The sequence below is a fragment of the Protobothrops mucrosquamatus genome, unplaced genomic scaffold (genome assembly GCF_001527695.2).
Source record: "Protobothrops mucrosquamatus isolate PMUCROS unplaced genomic scaffold, P.Mucros_1.0 scaffold63, whole genome shotgun sequence".
Lineage (NCBI taxonomy): Eukaryota > Metazoa > Chordata > Lepidosauria > Squamata > Viperidae > Protobothrops > Protobothrops mucrosquamatus.
Window position 1 is genome coordinate 687,889 of NW_015386442.1, and position 21,804 is coordinate 709,692.

At 39.3% G+C, this 21,804-nt stretch overlaps 1 protein-coding gene across 1 annotated transcript in view; it reads left to right on the plus strand.

Annotated features, from left to right (window-relative positions):
- Nucleotides 1-19,052, plus strand: part of LOC107284042 (protein phosphatase 1 regulatory subunit 12A-like) — a 51,376-nt gene extending 32,324 nt beyond the window's left edge. Inside the window, exon 2 of the mRNA XM_015812041.1 lies at nt 18,918-19,052. Within this exon, the coding sequence (XP_015667527.1) occupies nt 18,918-19,052 (135 nt within the window). The remainder of the gene's footprint in view (nt 1-18,917) is intronic.
- The last annotated feature ends 2,752 nt before the right edge of the window (nt 19,053-21,804 follow it).

Sequence of the window (21,804 nt, forward strand, 5' to 3'; positions counted from 1 at the left end):
AGGAGATCAACCCTGACTGCTCTTTAGAAGGCCAGATCCTGAAGTTGAAACTCAAGTACTTTGGCCACCTAATGAGAAGGAAGGACTCACTGGAGAAGAGCCTAATGCTGGGAAAGATTGAGGGCAATAGAAGAAGGGGACGACAGAGAATGAGGTGGCTGGATGGAGTCACTGAAGCAGTAGGCGTGAGCTTAAATGGTCTCCAGAAGATGGTGGAAGACAGGAAGGCCTGGAGGAACGTTGTCCATTGGGTCGCGATGGGTCGGACACGACTTCGCAACTAACAACAAAATCTATCAATATTGTTGAAATGAATATAGATCAAATATCTGTATGTTTAAATATGTTGGAAATGTCAAATGTTTTACTGGGGTGTACTTTTTTACGTGACTGTTTCTCTTGTTTTGTACTTTCTAATAAAGTAAATTCTATGTTAAATACAGCTTTATATATTTTTCTAAGGAGGGGGTTTAATCTGGTATAATTAAGGCTGTTTAGGTTTTAAAGATTAATAACGTTGCCAGAATAGTATCATACTCATTATCTGAATATGAATGTAACTAAATAACTACTGTTTTTTTGTCTGTGTTCATTTGTGAAGTACATTTTTACCTTATTGAAAAATAAATATTAGTATGCTTTTATTTCATAATTCAAAATTGTATCAGCTGCAGTGTAGAATTTCATAATACACCTATATATGTATCTATGTGTGTATGTGTGTACCATATAGACACATATACAATTCTGTCTTTTAATTTTGGAATTTTTGATTAAGGAAACATTTCTTGAATAGCTTCCAAGGAAGCACAGTGTTATGAAATGAACTCAAAAAAATTAGATTCCTAATCTTTTGGGCAGATGTATACTGATCCTCTCCAATCTGTTAAAGTACATCATTTTCATGGAACAGGTAGTCAAATATGGAAATTAAGGAAGTTATAGTCCAATACAGTTGATGAGTATCACCAAGGGAGACCTTGATATATAGTGTCTTATAGTGCTAGTGGAGAGACAATGAATGTCAGTTGTTGGCTGTAAAATAACTATATATGGGACAAGAGAAGATTTAATATATGCTTTTCCTTGCTATTTTTTAATCTATATAGGCAATTTATATGAACATCCAGCTTACAAATACTAACATTGTGGAGCTTGCAACTGATAAAAACCGTAAAACCAAAACACTACAATACAGGGTAATTGAGGGCAAACCATAACATAATGTTGTTTCCCGCCTGGACTATTGCAACACTCTCTACATGGGGCTCCCCTTGAGGTGCACCTGGAGGCTCCAGCTAGTTCAGAATGCGGCCGCGCGGGGGATATAGATTAGGATGTTTATAACTGTTTGATTCTGGATAATTAAATGGCATTTATAAATATGTGTAGATTTGTAAAACCATATATCAATACAATGGCTCCTTGTAATTTATTTTAATATTTATAGTTTGTCTCTCAATTCTAACTTGGCAAAGTGCATCAACATTCATATATTAAAAGCAGATAACAATTATTATTATAAGGGGGCATTCATTTAACCTAAGGCCAAATGATACTTTGGCCTGTTTTCAGAAAACCTGTAGAATAAGGAACTTCAGTATATCCAGAAGAAGCATGTACCATAAAATGGGGGTGTTTGTGCCCCAGATAGCTGGCAGACTAATGCAACAAGAACGATGTATTCCACTAAAATAACTTACTGAATGCTAGTCTACAGTTAATAGAGAATCTTGGAAACTAAATAGGAATTTCCCAGCTGTAGTTATTGTGAGTTAATTAAGACAGAGTCTCTTTGAGGGACTTTTTCCCAGAGCTCTGACCGCCTGGCCTGATATAATCTTTTAATCAATTCATCCCCAGCTTTCCCTCAGTGTCTCCATTAAGAAGTCTCATCACCTGGACTGTGTCCCATCAACTCCACAAGAAGGGGGACTTGCAATAGTCTTCTATAAACGACTCCTAATGGGCATATGCAATTTTGGCAGTGTGTGGCCTGATATTTAGTATTTATTCAATTTCTATAGCTGCCTATCTCAATCAATGACTCCGGGCAGCTTACAATTTCCCATGTACACTATGGAGGACTTTAAATAGTAACTACAGTGAAAAAACATAAATGCTTTTTTATTATTAGTTGCAGACATTATTGCTGGTAAATTGTAAATTATGGCTTGATGGGTAAAATGAGTCAAAACCATTCTCACAAAATTATTAAGTACAAGGTATGAGCTCAACTTGTATCTTTGATATACTAGTTGACAAAACTTATATTTTAGTTTCTCTTTTCACTTCATGATTTTTATTTTGTCTTGTAAAAAATGTCTATAATTGTACTTTGGATCAGTATCCAGTTGCTATAAAATTGTGGCTCATAAATATCCTTGGGTTACAATTGATGCTTTAAATACCCATCATTTGAAAGAAAGAAGGCAGTGGCAAACCACTTCTATATTGCTGCTTAGAAAACTTCAAATAACCATCATGAAAGAACAATGACATAAATGTTCAAGGAGGTTAAATGCAACTGACTAATAAAATATAGATTGCAAGAAAGAATTATTTTTAAAAACTGTAAATGAAAGCAGGAGGGCAACACTCTAAAGAGAGATGCCCAGATTTGGTTAGAAAATGGGTGGCTATATAAATGTTTTAAATAAAATAAAAATAAAGAATATAGTTTTAATTAGTGCAAAGTTAAAACTTTATTTTGAAGTTCCTTTTACAAGTAATGGATTGGCAAAGTTGTTATTTAAGAAAAGATTCCAAATAAAAAGCTGCTCTAACTGCCATCCTTTTTTATGGTAAATCTCTAGTTACCTGACTGATTATTGATTATGTTTCATCAAGTTGCTATTGAATCCTAGCAACTACATAGATAGATTTTCTTCATGACAATCTGTCCCTATCCTTATCTTTCAGGTCTTCCAGTAGTACACTCATTGTCATTGTAAACTAAGTCCATCTATCTTGCTTTTGGTCATTTTCTATTTCCTCCCATCTTTCCCAGAATTAGACCCTTCTCCAGAGAGCTAGGACTTTGCATAAGGTGTCCAAATAGGATAATTTGTGCCTGGTCATTTGTACTTCAAATGAGAATTCTTAAGTTAATTTGTTCATTGATCCATTTTGTTTTTTTTATTATCCCTGGTTTTCTCATGATCTTCTCCAATACCAAATTCAGAAAGTCAATATTCCTCCTGTTCTGCTTCTTCAAAGTCTTACATTTTGCTTCCATACTGTGCCATAGAGAATTTTATTTATTTTATTAAATGTATTGGCCACCCACCTTACTACAGAATGACTCTGGGCAGCTTACGATATTAGTACCATGGCTTGCATGATTCTGATCTTTGTAGGTATAGACAGGTTGTGGGATTTGAATATCTTTTCCAAGGCCTTCATGCTTTTCTGATGTTAGGCCAAAGCCCAAAAATGACATAATGAGATCCAGTCAAATCCCATTCTTTATTTCTTATACCTAATAGAATCTTGCCAGACTAAAGCTATAATGATCTAACACAGCGACTCCCAACCTTTTCTATACCCCGTAACCCTAGAACGCTTCTGATATATTCTCGCACCCCTTACAAAAGTTCAAAATAACAGCAATGAATTACACATATACAGTATAATTTTGAAAACCCAAGTTTTCGCACCCCCTGGAATATTGTCTTGCATCCCCAGGGGGTGCGAGCACCTCTGGTTGGGAACCCCTGATCTAACAGATATACCGTAGGAATTTCTAGAGTGTGGCTATCCTGAACCTCCCCCCCCTTTAGTTCAGGACTGCACAGTCTTTTTTCTTGGGCCCCTCTCTGGAATGTGCTGCCTTCTCTCTGGAAATCTGCAGCGCTACTGCCAAAGTTCCTCCCCCACCCAAGTCCTTCAGCTGCACATTCTAACACATCTACCCAGTGCTAGAAGGTGGTGTGTTTCTTGACTATTCTTTTACTGTTGATTATTGATACTGAAAGGCAGAAGCTAGCTATCACTTTGATTTCTCCATTGTCAGTTCTAAGGCTAGTTGTTCTACCTGGTTGAATAAATAAGGGAAGAGTATACAGCCTTGTTGCACTCCTTTATCAACCTGGAGTCAGTCGGTTTCATCATATTCTGTTCATACAGTTGCTTCCTGACTTGTATAGGCTGACTTGTAAGTTTCTCATGCAGGCAATGAGATGTTCTGGGATTCTCTTTTTCCCCGACTTCATTCCACAGCCTGACATGATCAACACAATCTAAGGTCTTTCTATAATCAATGAAGCACATTGTGGCTTCTTTTTGATATTCTTTGGTTTGCTCAATTATCCAGCAGGCATTAGCAATAATGTCTTAGGTTCCTTGGCCTTTTCTAAACCAGCCTGAACATTTGGCATCTCATTCTCCATGCAGGATTCTGCACTGGATGATCCTAAGAATATGTGAAAATAAGGATTCTGTTTACCTATAAGACCATTTTTCTCCTGTTCCTGTTTGTCCAATAAAGTCTAGAAGAGTTGGTCTGCTTCAGGTTTTAGCTATGAAGCACTATCAACTAGTGGGACATAGGAAGTCCATCTCTGTAGCTGTGCCTGCTGCTTGGAACTGCGTCCCCTAGTGGTTCATATGGCTGTGTCTCTTTGGCGCTTTCATCAAGATGTAAAAATTTGGCTTTACAGACAAGCCCTGGGATTGGGGTTTTTTATTTTCTTCTGGTAGCTGTTTTTATTTGTTAAAATATATTTTGACCTGATTTCCCTCTCCGGTGTGTTTATATATTTTGATAATACTTTTGTGGTTGTTTTAACCCTAACATGCAGGCTGCCTAGAGTGATTTTAGCAAACAAATAAAAATATTTTGTCTGACAGAGTGCAGACTTTATACCTGAAAATGTATCTTATTCTTACCTTTTTATTATTCATATTATTTAATATTCTGTCTATGTTTTGTGTTATTTAATACTATGTACAATAGTGTAAAATCAGACTAATATTTGATTACAATTTTACAGATGACGAAAAATGTAATATTGCTTTGTCATCCTAACAGCATGGTAGCTCAGTATTTATGATGGTAAAGTAAAAATTAAGATGTCATTGCCTTTCATTTGTCTAGTCAATAATTTCAAATGGAATTCATAATAGACTTTTTTAAAATCCTATTACAGTATTGAAGTTTTTTTAAACAGGTGAAATTCATATTTTAAAGGATCACTGTGCAGTCACTGAAAATAATTCTAAAATATCTGATTTAGTAGTTACTTCAATATAAGATAAGATAAGATAACCTTTATTGTCATTTTTTTTACTGTGGGCACAACAGCACACATTAAAAATGAAATTTAGTTGCCTGCTCTCAAAGTGAAACATATACATAACACACACCTAAACAAGTTGTCCTTGGCTTACTACCATAATTGAGCCTGCCATTTTGGTAGTAAGTTCTGATGTTTGTAAAGTGTGTCACCATGTGACCATGCCCAGTTTTACGACAGTTTTACTGAAGTCATTGAATGAATGCCACAATCATTAAGCAAACTCATTGTTTGCTATGGAATATTTTTTGTTTGAAACTGGAAGTAAATGTCATAAATTGTACCCATGTGCTTGCAGGATCTGCAAATGGCCATAAATGCAAGCTGGTTGCCAATTGCCAAAGTTACGGTCATTTGACTGTGGCGGTCCCTGGACATGAGAACTTTGAATCTGGCTCGTAAGTCCCTTTTTCGAGATTTGTTGTAACATTGAACAGTTGCAAGTTGAGGATGAAGCTAAGATATAAAAGGCAGTTTCCCATGTAATTAACTTTGTAAGGCTTCTTAGATAATGTCCAATGCTTTAAACACTGCTTACAAATGGATTTGCTTCTGTGGTTGTCCCAGCCTTCCCAGGTAAAACAGACAGGAAATATAACTAGATGACCTAATTTGTAAGGTTACATTAACAGAATCTTGTAAGCCTGAAGGTACAGACTTCCTACCACTACAACAGTTTGGTCAATTCCATGGGACAGAAGGTTTCATCCTTGACCCTAGGCAGGTGGATCAAAGCTTGCATTGCGCGAGCATATCAATCATATTCCTTACCCGTTCCTGGCTGTATCACTGCCCATTCCACCCGCAATGCTGCAACATCCGCGGCTTGGGCGACACAATCATCCATCGGGGAGATCTGCAGGGCGGTGACTTGGTCCTCGCCTTCCTCGTTTGTCAAACATTACAAGATAGACAGGTTTGCCTCCACGGATGCTTCATTTGGCCGGAGGGTATTGCAACAAGTAGTATCCTCTAGTGGGACACAGGCCCAGAATGGTTCCCCTTGTAGGGACAGGGCAGCTTTGGTATGTATCACTCGTGGATTCTCCATCCTCATGCTGGAGAAGGGGCGTTGTCTTACCTGAACGTCTTTTCTCAGCATGAGGATGGAGAATCCACACCCACCCCTGAGTGTCCGTCAGGTCCTGTGTTGGGTAGGAGGAGCCAATGCGTCGGACTATCGTCTGTTGCTTCGCCTTCGTCGGAATCTAGGGTGCTCTAGCCCAGCAGGAGGCGTGGCAACTTTTCCAGACTTAGTCTATTTGAACAGGAAGAATAAGACAACCCACTCGTGGATTCTCCATCATCATGCTGAGAAAAGGCGTTCAGGTAAGACAACACCCCTTCCAGATATTCTTCTCACTAAACTAAATCTCACTAAACTAAACTAGCCGTGCCAGACCACGTCTATAAGTGGATCATAAGGTTTCTCACAGACAGGAAGCAGCAAGTGAAGCTAGGCAAAATCATATCAGATACCTGTACAATTAGCACAGGGGTCCCCCATGGCTGTGTGCTCTTTCCACTTCTCTCTATATACCAATGACTGCATCTCAAAAGATCCCTTTGTTAAAGTATTGAAGTTTGCAGATGATACAACAGTGATTGGCCTCATTCGAGAGAACAGCGAATCGGCATACAGATGGGAGGTTGAACAACTAGCCTTGTGGTGCAGCCGGAACAATCTTGAACTGAACACACTCAAAAATGTGGAACTGACAGTAGACTTTAGGAGAAAGCCTACTATTCTGCACCTCTTACAATACTAGACACCACAGTATCAACAGTAGAGACATTCAAGTTTCTAGGTTGTATAATATTTCAAGATTTAAAGTGGACACCTAACATCAAAAATGTCATTAAAAAAGCACAACAAAGAATGTTCTTTCTGTGCCAACTCAGAAAGATCAGACTGTCCAAGGAGCTGCCAATACAGTTCTACAAAGGAATTATTGAATCTGTCATTTGCACCTCTATAACTGTCTGGTTTAGAACTGCAACCAAACAAGACACACAGACTTCAACGAATAGTTAGAACTGCAGAAAAAAAAATTGCTACCAGCCTGCCTTCCACTGAGGACCTGTGTACTGCATGAGCAAGAAAGAGGGCTGTGAAAATATCTACCGACCCCTCACATCCTGGACATAAACTATTTCAACTTCTTCTCTCAAGAAGACGCTATAGGGCATTGCACAGGAGAACGACTAGACATAAGGACAGTTTTTTCCCCCATGCCGTCACTCTGCTTAACAACTAATTCCTACAATACTGTCAAAATACTTAATAAAGCTGTATTACTGTGATACCCCTCATCTTTCCTATTACCTATCCTTATGTTCTTGTGACTATAACTTTGCTACTTGTATCTTACAACTTATATTTTTTTAGTATCCTAGTATGATCTATGCTGTTTGCTTAGCTAATAGTCTATGACTATCACTAAGTGTTGCATTTTATGATTTGTGATGAAGTGTTGTATTTCATGATTTATGATGAATGTATTTTCATGTTGTATAGGATCATGATTATCACTAGTACTTGTATGTACACTTAGAGCTTATGCACCAGAAACAAATTCCTTGTGTGTCCAATCTTACTTGGCCAATAAAGAACAAAGAAAGAAAGAATATATGAATCAGTAAAATTGTTCAATTATGTAGTGTTACATATAATACTGTAATATAGTAAAAAGAAGAAACACCTTTAATTTGCTCTTAATCTATTTTGGCCAGCATACCTTTAAATTTGGTGAGTTATTTTTAACTAACCACATTATAGTGGTTGTATATAACCTAAAGTGAAGAATACAAGATGAATACAAAATTATGGGTAAGGGTGGAGGGGTTTTTTTGTTTTTTGTTTGCAATTATCAGAATTCTCTAAACTAAACATAGTTTAACAAATAAAAGAAATACCAAGGAAAAATAGACAAGTTAGCTCTAGCCATGTATTTGACACAGTCCGCAGACAAATATTTTGCATTATCACCTTGCTTGGTGCAGTTCAGATTCCCAATCAAAGTGATCCTTAATCATGAAAATATTACTAATCCTGCACTGATTAAGAACATTAGTGAAATAAATTGACTATGAATAACATATTTATGTAAGCTGAAACAAACCAACAACAAAAAAGCTTGCTTTTATGAGTTGGAAGTAATTTCCGTGATTCAGCCATATACACTCTTGCATCACTATGCATAGAATATATTTCAGTAAATTCATAACATAAAAATACTATCTGAACTCTTGATTAAGAAATTCAAAATAACTGTATATTTTCTAGTTTTAAAATTCTGCTAGAGAACAAGTAGCAACTTTTTATAAAAAATCATTTATCTAAATAAATAAATAATCAACCTAAATAAATTCACTAATGGAGCTGAAAGTAATTCTACTTCAGTAAAATTCATTATTCCCTTTTATATCTCTGCCAACTACCTTTCAACTTTGAGTTACTAAGAATTAATTACATATAAGATGGCTCTATCATAGTGTTTTATTTACTCTCTTCTATATCTGTTGATTGTATTTTTAATTTTGACTTTTTTAATGATTGGTTTTATATGTTTACTGTTTAATTCAATTGTTGTATGCTACCCAGAATCACTTTGTGTGAGATGGGTGGCCATATAAATTTGATTATTGAATGAATGAACGAATGAACGAATGATCTCATGTTACTTTCTGACAGATTCTAAAAGCATAAAATGTGAATAGACAAGATGATGCACATCTGTGCCTTTAAAAATCTTGCTAAGAGCATTGTTTTTTAACATTTTAATTTCATTATTAAAAAAAACATTTTGGTAGTGGAATAAGTCTATGCATTGCTTCAGAGCAAGAATGTGAATGAAGCATGAGTCTGTGTCTATAGTTCTTTAACTCAGTTAGTTAATAGTTCTTTTCCTAGGACTGCAGTCCAAAGGGCAGCTCTTTGATCCCTGTAAACTGTAAAGCCTAGTGCCTTTAGCAGGCTGCCTTCTTTCTTTGAATATTTGAATATTTCCGGGCTTATGTGCCCCTAACAAATAAGACAAGTATGATAAAAACTTGGTCCTTTCTTTTGAAATATCTATAGTTGCAGGAATGGAAAAATACGAGGTAAATCATGTTGCCTGTGTCTAAGAATAGGAAAAAAGAGACAGGTCTACATGTCCCACTGCGCCGTGGTGGCTCAGTGGTTAGAATGCAGTATTGCAGGCTGACTGCCCACAGCCAATTCAATCCTGATGGCTCAAGGTTGACTCAGCCTTCCATCCTTCCAAGGTCAATAAAATGAGGACCGAGATTGTTGGGAACAAAATGCTGACTCTGTAAACCACTCATAGAATGCTGTAAAGCATTATGGAGTGATATATAAGTTTACATGCTGTTGCTATGTTCTTGATGTGAGATGAATGTTTTGTTTAAGAAAATAGTTGGACTTACAGTGTGAAACAATAGGATTTTGATTATTGGAAAAGAGATGATGTGTCTGTAAAATTTATTTTGAATAAAAGAGAAAATTGTCAATAGTCCAACTAGTGAACCCAACAAAAGGATCCCGCAGGGCAAATAAGTCCCAAAAGATAAAACTTTATTGGATACACCATCTTGGAACTGAAAAAGTAAAACAACTTTCGTTCTCCCACCCAAATGCTTGCTTAGTTAAACAATAGATTCCTTTGCTCCCCACCCACTGGGTGTTCACATTGTCCAATAGTACCGTATATACTCGAGTATAAGCCGAGTTTTTCAGCCCATTTTTTGAGCTGAAAAATGCCCCTCTAGGCTTATACTCGGGTCAATATTTTTCCCCAGTTCTTTGTGGACTTACAATATCCGAGCATCGTTTAAAGAGACGCCGAAGGAAGACTGTGCCCAACTGCGCGCCTTTCCCCTTGGCGGGGTGGTCTTTTGCAAAGTCTTTTGCTCGGGTATTGTAAGTCCACAGCAGCGCGGGCGGCAGCAGCAGCGGCGGCGTCTCCCGCTCCGAATCCCAGGCTGGAGTCAAGCCCTTTTCAAAAGCGCCGGCTCGGGAGCGAAAGCAAAAGGGGTGGGGGAGTGGGGCTTCGTTCACGCACTGATCCCCTACGCTCGTATTTATTTACCGTATTATGCCCTAGCTGGCGGCGGCGGCAGCAGAAACAGCAGCCTCCTTCCTCGGTTAGCTCCGATTCCCTCCCCCCGTGTCGCCTCTGAGCTGCAGGACTCCGCAATTTGCTTTATAAACCCTTGGCCGCTGCTCCATCTTTTCTTTTCCCACCAACCGCCCCCCCTCCCTCAATCCCTCCCGCTTTGCAGAAACGCCTGGATAGTGAGAAGCTGGAACCGGGCGGGCGGGCGACAGAGGTGGGCAGAAAAAAAGGGGGGGGAAATCCACACACGCTCGCGCAGGGAAAGGGGGAAATGGGTGGGCCGGCCGGCTCCCCTCTCCTCTTTGTGTGTGTGTGTGTTTGTCTCTCTCTCTCTCTCTCTCTCTCTCAATTCTCCCCCACCTCAAAAGCGGGGAGGGGCGACCTTGCAAAAGGGAGGGGGCTTCTCCTGGTTGCGGGGAAGGCTGGAGGTGCGCCTTTCTCGGCCAGCCCGGGTAAATTCGGCCGTATTCTTCAATACGGGCCGGCCCCAGCAGTTCCGGCTGGTTGCTGGCAGTTGGCTGTTCCTCCCTGGCCGCCTCGGCCCCCCCGCCCTGTCGGTGAGCGCCCGGCAGGGCGCAGCGTAGCCAGGCCTTCCCCTTCGCGCGAGGCGTCTGGCGTTCCCCCTCGCGCTTGGCTGCGGCGGCCCGGGGTATTCCGTCCCGGCCTCGACACGCAGCGCTGCAGGGAACGGAAGGGAAGGGGGGAGGGCCGTACCTGGAGCATCACATGAAGAATTGGCTGAAGAATACGGCCGAATTTACCCGGGCTGGCCGAGAAAGGCGCACCTCCAGCCTTCCCCGCAACCGGGAGAAGCCCCCTCCCTTTTGCAAGGTCGCCCCCTCCCTGCTTTTGGGGTGGGGGAGAATTGAGGGAGAGAGAGAGAGAGAGACAAACACACACACACACAAAGAGGAGAGGGGAGCCGGCCAGCCCACCCATTTCCCCCTTTCCCTGCGTGAGTGTGTGTGGATTCCCCCCCTTTTTTCTGCCCGCCTCTCTCGCCCGCCCGCCCGGTTCTTTTCCTCAGTTCTTTGTGGACTTACAATATCCGAGCACCGTTTAAAGAGACGCCGAAGGAAGACGGTGCCCAACTGCGCGCCTTTCCCCCTTGGCGGGGTGGTCTTTTGCAAAGTCTTTTGCTCGGATATTGTAAGTCCACAGCAGCGCGGGCGGCAGCAGCAGCAGCGGCGTCTCCCGCTCCGAATCCCAGGCTGGAGTCAAGCCCTTTTCAAAAGCGCCGGCTCGGGAGCGAAAGTAAAAGGGGCGGGGGAGTGGGGCTTCGTTCACGCGCGGATCCCCTACGCTCGTATTTATTTACCGTATTATGCCCCGGCTGGCGGCGGCGGCGGCAGCAGAAACAGCAGCCTCCTTCCTCGGTTAGCTCCGATTCCCTCCCCCCGTGTCGCCTCTGAGCTGCAGGACTCCGCCGCTTGCTTTATAAACCCTTGGCCGCTGCTCCATCTTTTCTTTTCCCACCAACCGCCCCCCCTCCCTCGACCCCTCCCGCTTTGCAGAAACGCCTGTATAGTGAGAAGCTGGAGGCGGGCGGGCGAGAGAGGCGGGCAGAAAAAAAGGGGGGAAATCCACACACGCTCGCGCAGGGAAAGGGGGAAACGGGTGGGCCGGCCGGCTCCCCTCTCCTCTTTGTGTGTGTGTGTGTTTGTCTCTCTCTCTCTCTCTCAATTCTCCCCCACCCCAAAAGCGGGGAGGGGGCGACCTTGCAAAAGGGAGGGGGCTTCTCCCGGTTGCGGGGAAGGCTGGAGGTGCGCCTTTCTCGGCCAGCCCGGGTAAATTCGGCCGTATTCTTCAGCCAATTCTTCATGTGATGCTCCAGGTACGGCCCTCCCCCCTTCCCTTCTGTTCCCTGCGGCGCTGCGTGTCGAGGCCGGGACAGAATACCCCGGGCCGCCGCAGCCAAGCGCGAGGGGAACGCCAGATGCCTCACGCGAAGGGGGGGAGGCCTGGCGACGCTGTGCCCTGCCAGGCGGTCACTGACAGGGCGGGGGGGGCGAGGCGGCCAGGGAGGAACAGCCAACTGCCGGCAACCAGCCGGAACTGCTGGGGCCGGCCCGTATTGAAGAATACGGCCGAATTTACCCGGGCTGGCCGAGAAAGGCGCACCTCCAGCCTTCCCCGCAACCGGGAGAATCCCCCTCCCTTTTGCAAGGTTGCCCCCTCCCCGCTTTTGAGGTGGGGGAGAATTGAGAGAGAGAGAGAGAGAGAGAGAGAGAGAGACAAACACACACACACAAAGAGGAGAGGGGAGCCGGCTGGCCCACCCGTTTCCCCCTTTCCCTGCGCGAGCATGTGTGGATTCCCCCCCTTTTTTTCTGCCTGCCTCTCTTGCCCGCCTGCCCGGTTCCAGCTTCTCACTATCCAAGAATACCCTTCCAGCTGACGTGGGGCGTGTTATCAACTATTGCTCCTTTGTGCAAAGTGCTACAATCGCGTGGTTACCAGAGGGGTGGGGTTGCAAAGAGGCTGATTAGCCCAGGCGGAAAAATGTGTGTGCTGAAAAATGCCCCCTCGGCTTATACGCGAGTCACCATTTTTTCCCAGTTCTTTGTGGAAAAATAGGTCCCTCGGCTTATAGTCGGGTCGACTTATACTCGAGTATATACGGTAATATTGTTTCTTGTTATGGGAACAGTCCATTTCTCCATTGAGCACCTGTGTTAATGACCTTGGCATTCTTGCAGGCTCTCACATTCCATGAACAGCTTTTTGGAATTCCATTTCCTCCCTTTGCTTTCTACACCCCCCCTTTTTTTTCTATAGCAAGGTGATTAGTGATAGAAGCTAGTAGGCATCATAGCAATTCAATCTTGATTGAGTTCAAAGGATCAGTTTGATTTGTGGGTCCCCACCCTTTTATTTCTGGTTTCTATACTTGTTTGTGACAATCATGTCTATCATGGCAGTTGTTATAAATGGCTGCCATTTTGTGATACTACTTATATTTTCTCTCATACTGCTTATGACCCAGAAAATATAAAAAGTTATTAAAATAACTAGAAGCTCTAGAGATAGAATATGGAATGAACTGGATAGACAGATGTTATAGAATCCATAGTTCTGCATCCAAGTAGGTGGATTCAGTGTTGATATTGCTGAATCCTGCTGTGCTACATTATGTATCATTGTCTCTGCCAACACTGAAGAATTTATCTTTTGGGACTTAAAAATAAAATCCCTATATTTTCTGGTTCACACAGTAATCTGTGTGAAACTAGTGGAGTCTTGGATATAATTTCTGACTTCTTACCGTATTTTTTTAAGTGTCTTACAATGTTGAGTGTGTTTTATCATTTGCACTAGCATGATAAACATGGGATAATTTTGACAAAATAGTAACTGAAATTCTAAGACAACATAAACAGGTTGAGATTCCAAACAATATAGGGCATTTGCCACTACAACTTGCTATGTGATACATAAAACTATCTACATAAAGCTACTACAGTTACGCTAGTGGTATGGAATCTAAAACTTGTATACTATCAAATATAGCAAGAGGTGGGATAGCATTCTGTAAAGCTTCTGTGGTTATTAACTATTTACTGTTGAAGAACAATATTCTTTGTCATCTTAGCTCAGACATGTCAAACACAAGGCCCGGGAGCCAGTCGCGGCCCGCAAAGTGGTTTCATGTGGCCAGCGAAGCCATCCTGGAAACAGTGAGGGAACGGCCCCCACTGCCTTGGCCCTGGCCCAGGCTGGCCGGGAGCCAATGTACAGTTTTGTGGTGGCCATCTATGCTTAAACGCATTCAGTCTTAGCTCCACAAGGCCATCTGGAAACAGCGAGGAACCAGCCCCTGCCGTACATGCTGGGGAGCATGCTGGGGAGGTGTCACCCTTTGTGAGGAATGAAGAAATGCACCATCGCCTGGAAGTGGCCAGCAAATGGCCCTCGCCTACTTCACATATCCAGCTTGATAGGCTCCAGGGGAGGGGTTTCGGCAGGCAGTGAGGCTCCTCCAGTGGACCATGCCTTGGCACTTGCCCCAGTCCCACCCCCTTCTGCCAGAGACCCTCAGATCTGTCCCACTCCTGTTCTTTGCATTAAATGGATTATGGACCTCTCCTTCATAGTTATCCTTACTGTAGAAAGCCTTAAATTAACATAATTCTACATCAGCGAAGGAACACAAAATATGATAAAACTGCTACTGCTGTTAACAGTATTAGAAACAGGTCTTTCTTTACTTTCAAATCTAATGCTCCCTGTCCATCTTTGATCACTTCCAAATATTCTTTAAATTGGAAATTTTTAACTTATATTACTATTTTTGTACTGCAGATTTTTCTGCTAATAATAGACACTTGAAACTAACTTCGTTTTAGCAAATATATAGTTAATGTATTTGAGCATTTTACATGGGAATCCCAGAGCCTTATATGGTCAACTTAGTTTGCACTGCAGTGAACTGAAGGCACCCATCCAAAGTGGGAGAAATTCCAGTTGCATTTAACCATATAATATCTGTTTTCTAATCTTCTGCATTCTAGAATTTAAAATGTAGGCATAAAGGTACATAGAAGAATTTTATGATTGCACATAATCATTAAATACATAACACTATTGCACAATACCAAGTTTTGGAAAATGACATCACTTTGCATGGAGATTTTTGATCCAATTATCTCAATTCCAATTTTGTGATTTTGGCCTGCCAATAGCAAACTGAATGACCGTTTATATTTATATGGAACTAAATCATTGCTTAGTGGAAAGTTGAGTTATGTGAGCCTAGTAAAATATTATACTCCTGCATTCCCATTCCCCTCTTCAGAAATTTTAGTTTCATTTTCAGAGTATTTCAGGATTTAAAATAAACAATGTTGATTAAACAAGTTAGACTCTCAACACATTACTTGATGTGGGATGTACAGTATTCAGAATTTGAGTAAGATTTGCTTTAAATCAGGATTCTAGTTTGAAATACAATATAATGTAAGATGAGATTTGTCTTCCTTGAAAAAGTTAATACTCTGCTTACAGCGGATATAAAAAGTCTACACATCCCTATTAAAATGCTAGTTTTTTGAGATATAAAAAAATCAAACCAAAATAAATCACTTCAGATTTTTTCCCCATCTTTAATACAACATATAAGTGTATGGTTCAGTTGAAAAACAAACTGAAATCTTTTAAGGGTAAAATAAAAATAAAAACAAAACAATAATGTGGCTGTATAAGTGCGCACAACCTCTTATAAGTAGGGATGTGGCTGTACTCAGAATAAACCAATCACATTCAAAATGATGTTAAATAGTAGTCTATACATACCTGTCTTCAATTTAAGTGACTCTGATCAAGTCCATAATAAAGTTCAAGTGTTTTAATAGGATTTTTTTTATATTTATTCAGTTGCCTTTTACAGCAAAAGCCATAGTGTATTTTATTCTAAATAAATGTAATCTCTTGATTTTTTTTGAACCACTTTAAAAGTATATTGCTGGTTTTGTTTCTCTGGGCATTTTAATTGTACATACAGGTGGTCCTTAACTTACAACCACAATTGAACTGAATTTTTTTGTTGCTAAGCAAGATAGTTGTTAAGTGAATTTTACGGCCGTTCTTGCCACAGTTAAGTGAATCCCTGCAGTTAAGTTAGTAACATGATTGTTAAATGAATCTGGCTTCCCCATTGACTTTGCTTAACAGGAATTTGGAAAAGGTGATCATATGACACTGAAACACTGCAGCCCTCATAAATACATGTGCCAAGTGTCCGAGTTTTGATCACATGACACTTTTTCAGTGCCTTTGTAGCTTCAAGTAGTCACTAAATAAATGGTTGTAAGTGGAGGATAATCATGTTTGTGATATGATATGATTAGAATTACGTCATGGTTTTTCACTATCCAAATAAACCAGAAAGTTGTGTTTGAAATGAGATTTGAATATTTTGATTTGCAAGGCTAGGTGTTGTCATAAGCTGAGTTCCTGGGCTAGGATGACAAAAGTATGCTTACAGACATTTAAAGCAAACAAATGGAAAACAAAATTAGGGAAACTGCTTTAAAGAATTACTTGTCAGTTGTGTGAAATTCAACTCATGGATTCTTAACTATGGTTATTAAAAATTATAGTTTAGTTTGAATCTTGAATTGATGGTTTAAAGGCAAAGAAACTTGTGACTTACTTATGACTTAATTTTTAAACTGTAACTTAATTATTTTAATAAAGGTCGGCAATAAACATGAAATACTTATTAAGCAAATTTAAATAGCTGCCCATCTATCAAAATGAACTCTGGGTGCACAATTGCAAAAATGGATGCCTTTTTTCTCTCTGAGTAAATTAATTGTATAGAGTTTGTCATTTTCTTCACAAAAAGTTTTTGTCATTATTTCAAAAGAATTGCTCATTTCCTAAATCAAGCATTGAGATTGCTAGAGGCAATAGATTCATTGTGTGCCACTAATTTAGGCAATTTGGGGGGTCCTGAAGACATTAGGATGAGAAGATAACAGTTTAACATACAACATTGTTGGATACCTGCTTTAACTTTAACTGAAGGGCTAAAGAACAAATAATTTCATTTAGTGTGTTTTCTAGCTATGTATTTTGCAGGCACTGATTTTGATAGTCATAAGTCTTTTACTTTAAAGAATTCCTTTGTGAGGTTTGTGTCTGCCTGCTTGCGTGTTTATATGTCTATCTCAGTGCATTTCCCAGTACACAGTGAAAATGCCAACACTAGAAGTTGGAATATGCAGCTATTGTTGGAGAATTGTGTTGGCCAGTATCTGGGCACAGACTCCTCACATTAAAATATCTAAATATCTGTACTGAAATCTACAAAATTATTAGTTTTGTTTTACAAAAAATAAAAACTGCCAAATACAATGAAAGCTGGAAATCTTTTTAGATTTAGAGCAATTTTAAAAATAGGATGAAGGACTTGCCAAACAATCATGTTGTTGATCTTTATGTAATAAGGGGGGGGGGAAGTAAAATAGAATTTCAGAATTTGCTGAATACAGTGGTGCATATGTAGAAGATTTGAAGAAATGAAATTTTAAAGACAAGACACGACAACATCTTAAATTGTATTATCTAATTCAAATTTAAAAGCTGGTTAAGTTATTTTATTAACTTTAAAATTTAAATTTGATTTAAATTCCTTGAAGGAAACTTGACTAAGAACACAGATTTATTATTTTACTTGGGTGCCACTAATTTGGTATGGTGTCCTTTTAGTATGTGTTGCTTTCTCTTACTCAGTGATGGCTTAAATCTGAACATCTTTCTTTTAAAATCTGCAAATCGCCCAGAGTCACTTAGATAGTGAGATGGGGTTTTGTGAACTTAATAAATAAATAAAAATAAAAATTAGTTATAGAATCTGGTTTTTTGTTTCTTGTCGACTTTCAAAGAGTGAAGAATATTAGGAGAAAAGATATAATGGATAGATTATTTGAATAAAGCTTATTTATGTCTAGATTTAGATAATTTAATCTTACTCTCTCATGTATATTACAAAGTGGAGATCCCAAAGGTGCTTTTTCAAGAGGCGACTGGAATTTCTTGTTTTTCTTTGAAGACGATTCACTTCTCATCCAAGAGGTTCCTTCAGCTCTGACTAGATTTATATCCCTTGCAGACAGCTGGTCATTTGCATTCTTTTAGAGAGTCGTTGAGGCTACTTGGATGTTTGTCTGTGTCCTCAGGATCATCTGAGTAGTGCAAATGGGTGTGGAGCCTTCTTAGAATTGCTTGTGGAGCTGTGTTTTCTGCTGTGTTCCTGTAGTCTATCATTTGCGCTTCTGTTTAAGATGGAGACAACACTGACTCATCCTCAGTAGCCTGCGTCTATGTTCAACAGCGAAGTGACACGGAGCAGGAAATATCCTGCAGAAAATATCCTGCAGAAAACACAGCTCCACAACACAGTCCTTTCAGCAGTTCCAAGAAGGCTCCACATCCATTTGCACTACTTAGGTGACCCTGAGGGCACCTATAAACTTCCAAGTGGCCTCAACGACTCTCTAAAAGAATGCAAATGACCAGCTGTCTGCAAGGAATATAAATCCTTCCATTCCCCACCAACCAGACACAGCTGAAGAAGTTTCTTGGATGAGAAGCGAAATGTCTTCAGAGAAAAAGAAGAAAGTCCAGTTGCCTCTTGAAAAAGCACCTTTGGGACAACCATGACCTGGATGACTGAGAATTACAAAGTGGAGACTTTTTCCAGAATATTTTAAATTTCTAAAGTTGCTATTGAGTTAACAGAAATTACCAGTCAATTACATATAAAAATAAGTGGCAGGTTTCAAACTGAACTGGAACTAGCAAGTCTTTTTTAAAAAAATCAGAACAAATAAAAGGAAGCATAGATGAATTCATGCATCATGCATCAATATGCTATATGTGTAAACAACTGCTTATTTCGTTTCTTTAGTGATAGACAAAACTCATTTTTCTCTGTTTTTAGAGTGATATTTGGCAAATCTCTTGTACAACTTTAACCATTTTTCTCTGTTTATAGGCTTGCATAGATGATAACATAGATATGGTGAAATTTCTTGTGGAAAATGGAGCCAGCATTAATCAACCTGACAATGAAGGCTGGATACCTCTACATGCGGCTGCTTCTTGTGGATATCTTGATATAGCAGAGTAAGAAAGTTCATCTTTATTTGATATAACTTTCTAAATGTTTGGTGGGCTTTTAACACAACGAATGTCAGTTAAGAGTTAACACAAAAATATCCCAGCAGTCTGTCAGGTATGAAAATTTGGGTCTTTATAGCAAGAAAACAAAGCATTCCCCCCCTCCCCTGAGCATAGAGATAAAAAGTACAATTGAAAATTTATATTTCTATGTTTGCAATGAATAACCAGATACAATAGTTTTCTATACCTGAGGAATTTTGTATTATAGAAATAAATTTTATGCTGTTTGTTTCTCTTATACACTAAGAAGGTACTGCTATTAATTCTTATATTAATGGAATCTGATTATAACTAGGTTTAAGGAAGAAGCTATTGGACAGACGAGGAATGTGAGGTCTGAAATAGCTTTGCACAAAGTTTAAGCTTCTATGTTGTTTTTGCGTTGGCTATCCATATGAAGAAGAATAATGGGTTGAGAAAGACAAAGTTTCTAAGCACCTGGCCTCTTACATTTCATACAGTAAACTAAGAACCTGTTTGTCCTTAAAAGGAATTGATCCTAGCAGTTTTCTTTTTCATTCTCTACTTCATGTTTCAGAATACTATTTGAGCAAGCATATTTATAAGGATGGCATTTTAGCAGATGTAAAGTTCAGCTGCAATGGAAAATATTGAAACTTACAGATAAAGATATTCTAAATTATTTCTTTTCCCAATTATTATTTTGAAATAGGCCCATAATATTTATTTTGATTAAAACAGTTGGACTTGGGGCTGCTCTCATTTCTTGATTTGATTTTGGTAATATAAATAGCCCTGTACTTACGACCATTAATTTAGCAACTATTTGAAATTAAGATGGTACTGAAAAAAGTGACTTCCAACCAGTCTTCACACTTGTGTCTATCACAGTGTCCCTGCAATCATATAATCCAAATTTGGGTACAACATCTTAGAGTCACATGATTGCCATTTGCAGTTTTCCCAGCTGGTTCATGACAATCAAAGTCAATGAGGGAAGGCAAATTTGTTTAATGACCATGTTTCACATAACAACTGTGGCAGAAAGGCCATAGAATTGGGTATGACTCACTTGCCTTGCTTAGTTCCAGTCCTAATTGTGGTTGTAAGTTGACGACTATCTGTATTTATTTCATGCTGTTTGATAAAAGAGAATAAAGCTCTTTAACTGGTTTAATGCCATGTTTCAATTAACGTACGTATTCTAAACTATTGCTGTAATGGAGTGAATGAATACCATATTATAGTTTCATTTAATTTGAATATGAGTAGAATATATAGATCAGTTCATTTGCAAATTCCTTCTGGAAATATGTCACATGTTCTATGATAATGTGAGGCCCTAGTAATATAAGCTAATTCTATTACGATTGGAAATCTGGAGCACAGTTGTGGGGAAAAACTGATTTAGGATTCTTATGCAAGTAAATAATTTTCGTTTACCCTAGGTGGGAAATAAAATATGATACTGACACATTGACATCTGTTGACAACAGGAATTGCATGGGAAAATCCCATCTCTCTTGAAAGCGTTTCTAGAATTGATGAGAAATGGGGAAGCATTTCTTCAGTTTTCCTTCCTTGAAACTTAGCATGGAGAATGTGATGAAATCCTATCCTTTATTAATTTGGTATTAAATGGTTGAAGTTTTCTTACCACTCTTGCGCCCTAATTCTGTACTTGTGTTTTGGACAGACCATGTTTGAAAAATTGTTATTTCTTTTAAGGATGTTATCAATATTATTAAAGGATAGTCAAGACAAACAATTTTAAACATGGATAGGAGCTTATCTGGAGAAAGATGTAGGGATCTAATATGAGAAACTTTCTCTTATCAGTCAAACTCAATTAATTTCAAATGGTTATATGTTACTTAAATGCCAATTTTAATGAATTAAAACATTTGATACTAATTACTGAGTATTCTTTCAAATTGGGTACTTTTCCAGAAAGATTTAGATTTATCTCTTTTTTGTGACAGTTCAAAACATGTCTGCTTGGAAAAATACAAACTAATAGGACCACTTTGAGGTTATGTTACCATAGTTGACATTAATTTTATAATCTTCCAATGTTTTATAGTCTAATAGGGACAAAGAATAATGAAAGAAATTCCTTTAAAGCCTTCATATCAGTTTTTTGTATTTTAGAGATGCAGAAGATAGTTATTTTTAGTGGGATGTTTTCACAGTTCAGAACCAGAGATTTAAAACCAATAGAAGAGAATATCTGTAGCTCAGGGATGAAATAAAGGGTCCTTGGTATTATCTGAACTTGTTGTTTCCTTGCATCAATAACATCATCAGAGATTTAAAGCATTTCATAATGGTTTAAAATTTCTGGAAACTTTGTGTCTCTAGTTATTCCTCTACGGGGAATAGGTTCCCTTTCTGTTGTATTTCTGTCGTGCTATAGAAATGTTTTTTCATAGGCCTTGAAATGTTAAATTCCTGAGCTTGATTTATCTGGTAAGACATAATAATTTCTGCTTTACTTGCTAGTTTTATTTAATTTTGGCTACCCTTATTACCTATTACTTTCTCCAGCACTGAGATGGAGACTCCACCATTGGGTAGTAGACTGTATTCCTGCCCAATCAGATCAAGTCAGCCAAAGTTGCCACGCCCGTCCTGGACCGTGATCCCCAGTCTTTGACTTGATCTTGCCCAGGACAGACGTTGCAAGTTTGGCTCTAGGCAGGTACAGTCATTGGTGGATCTCCTTTCCCCTCCCAATT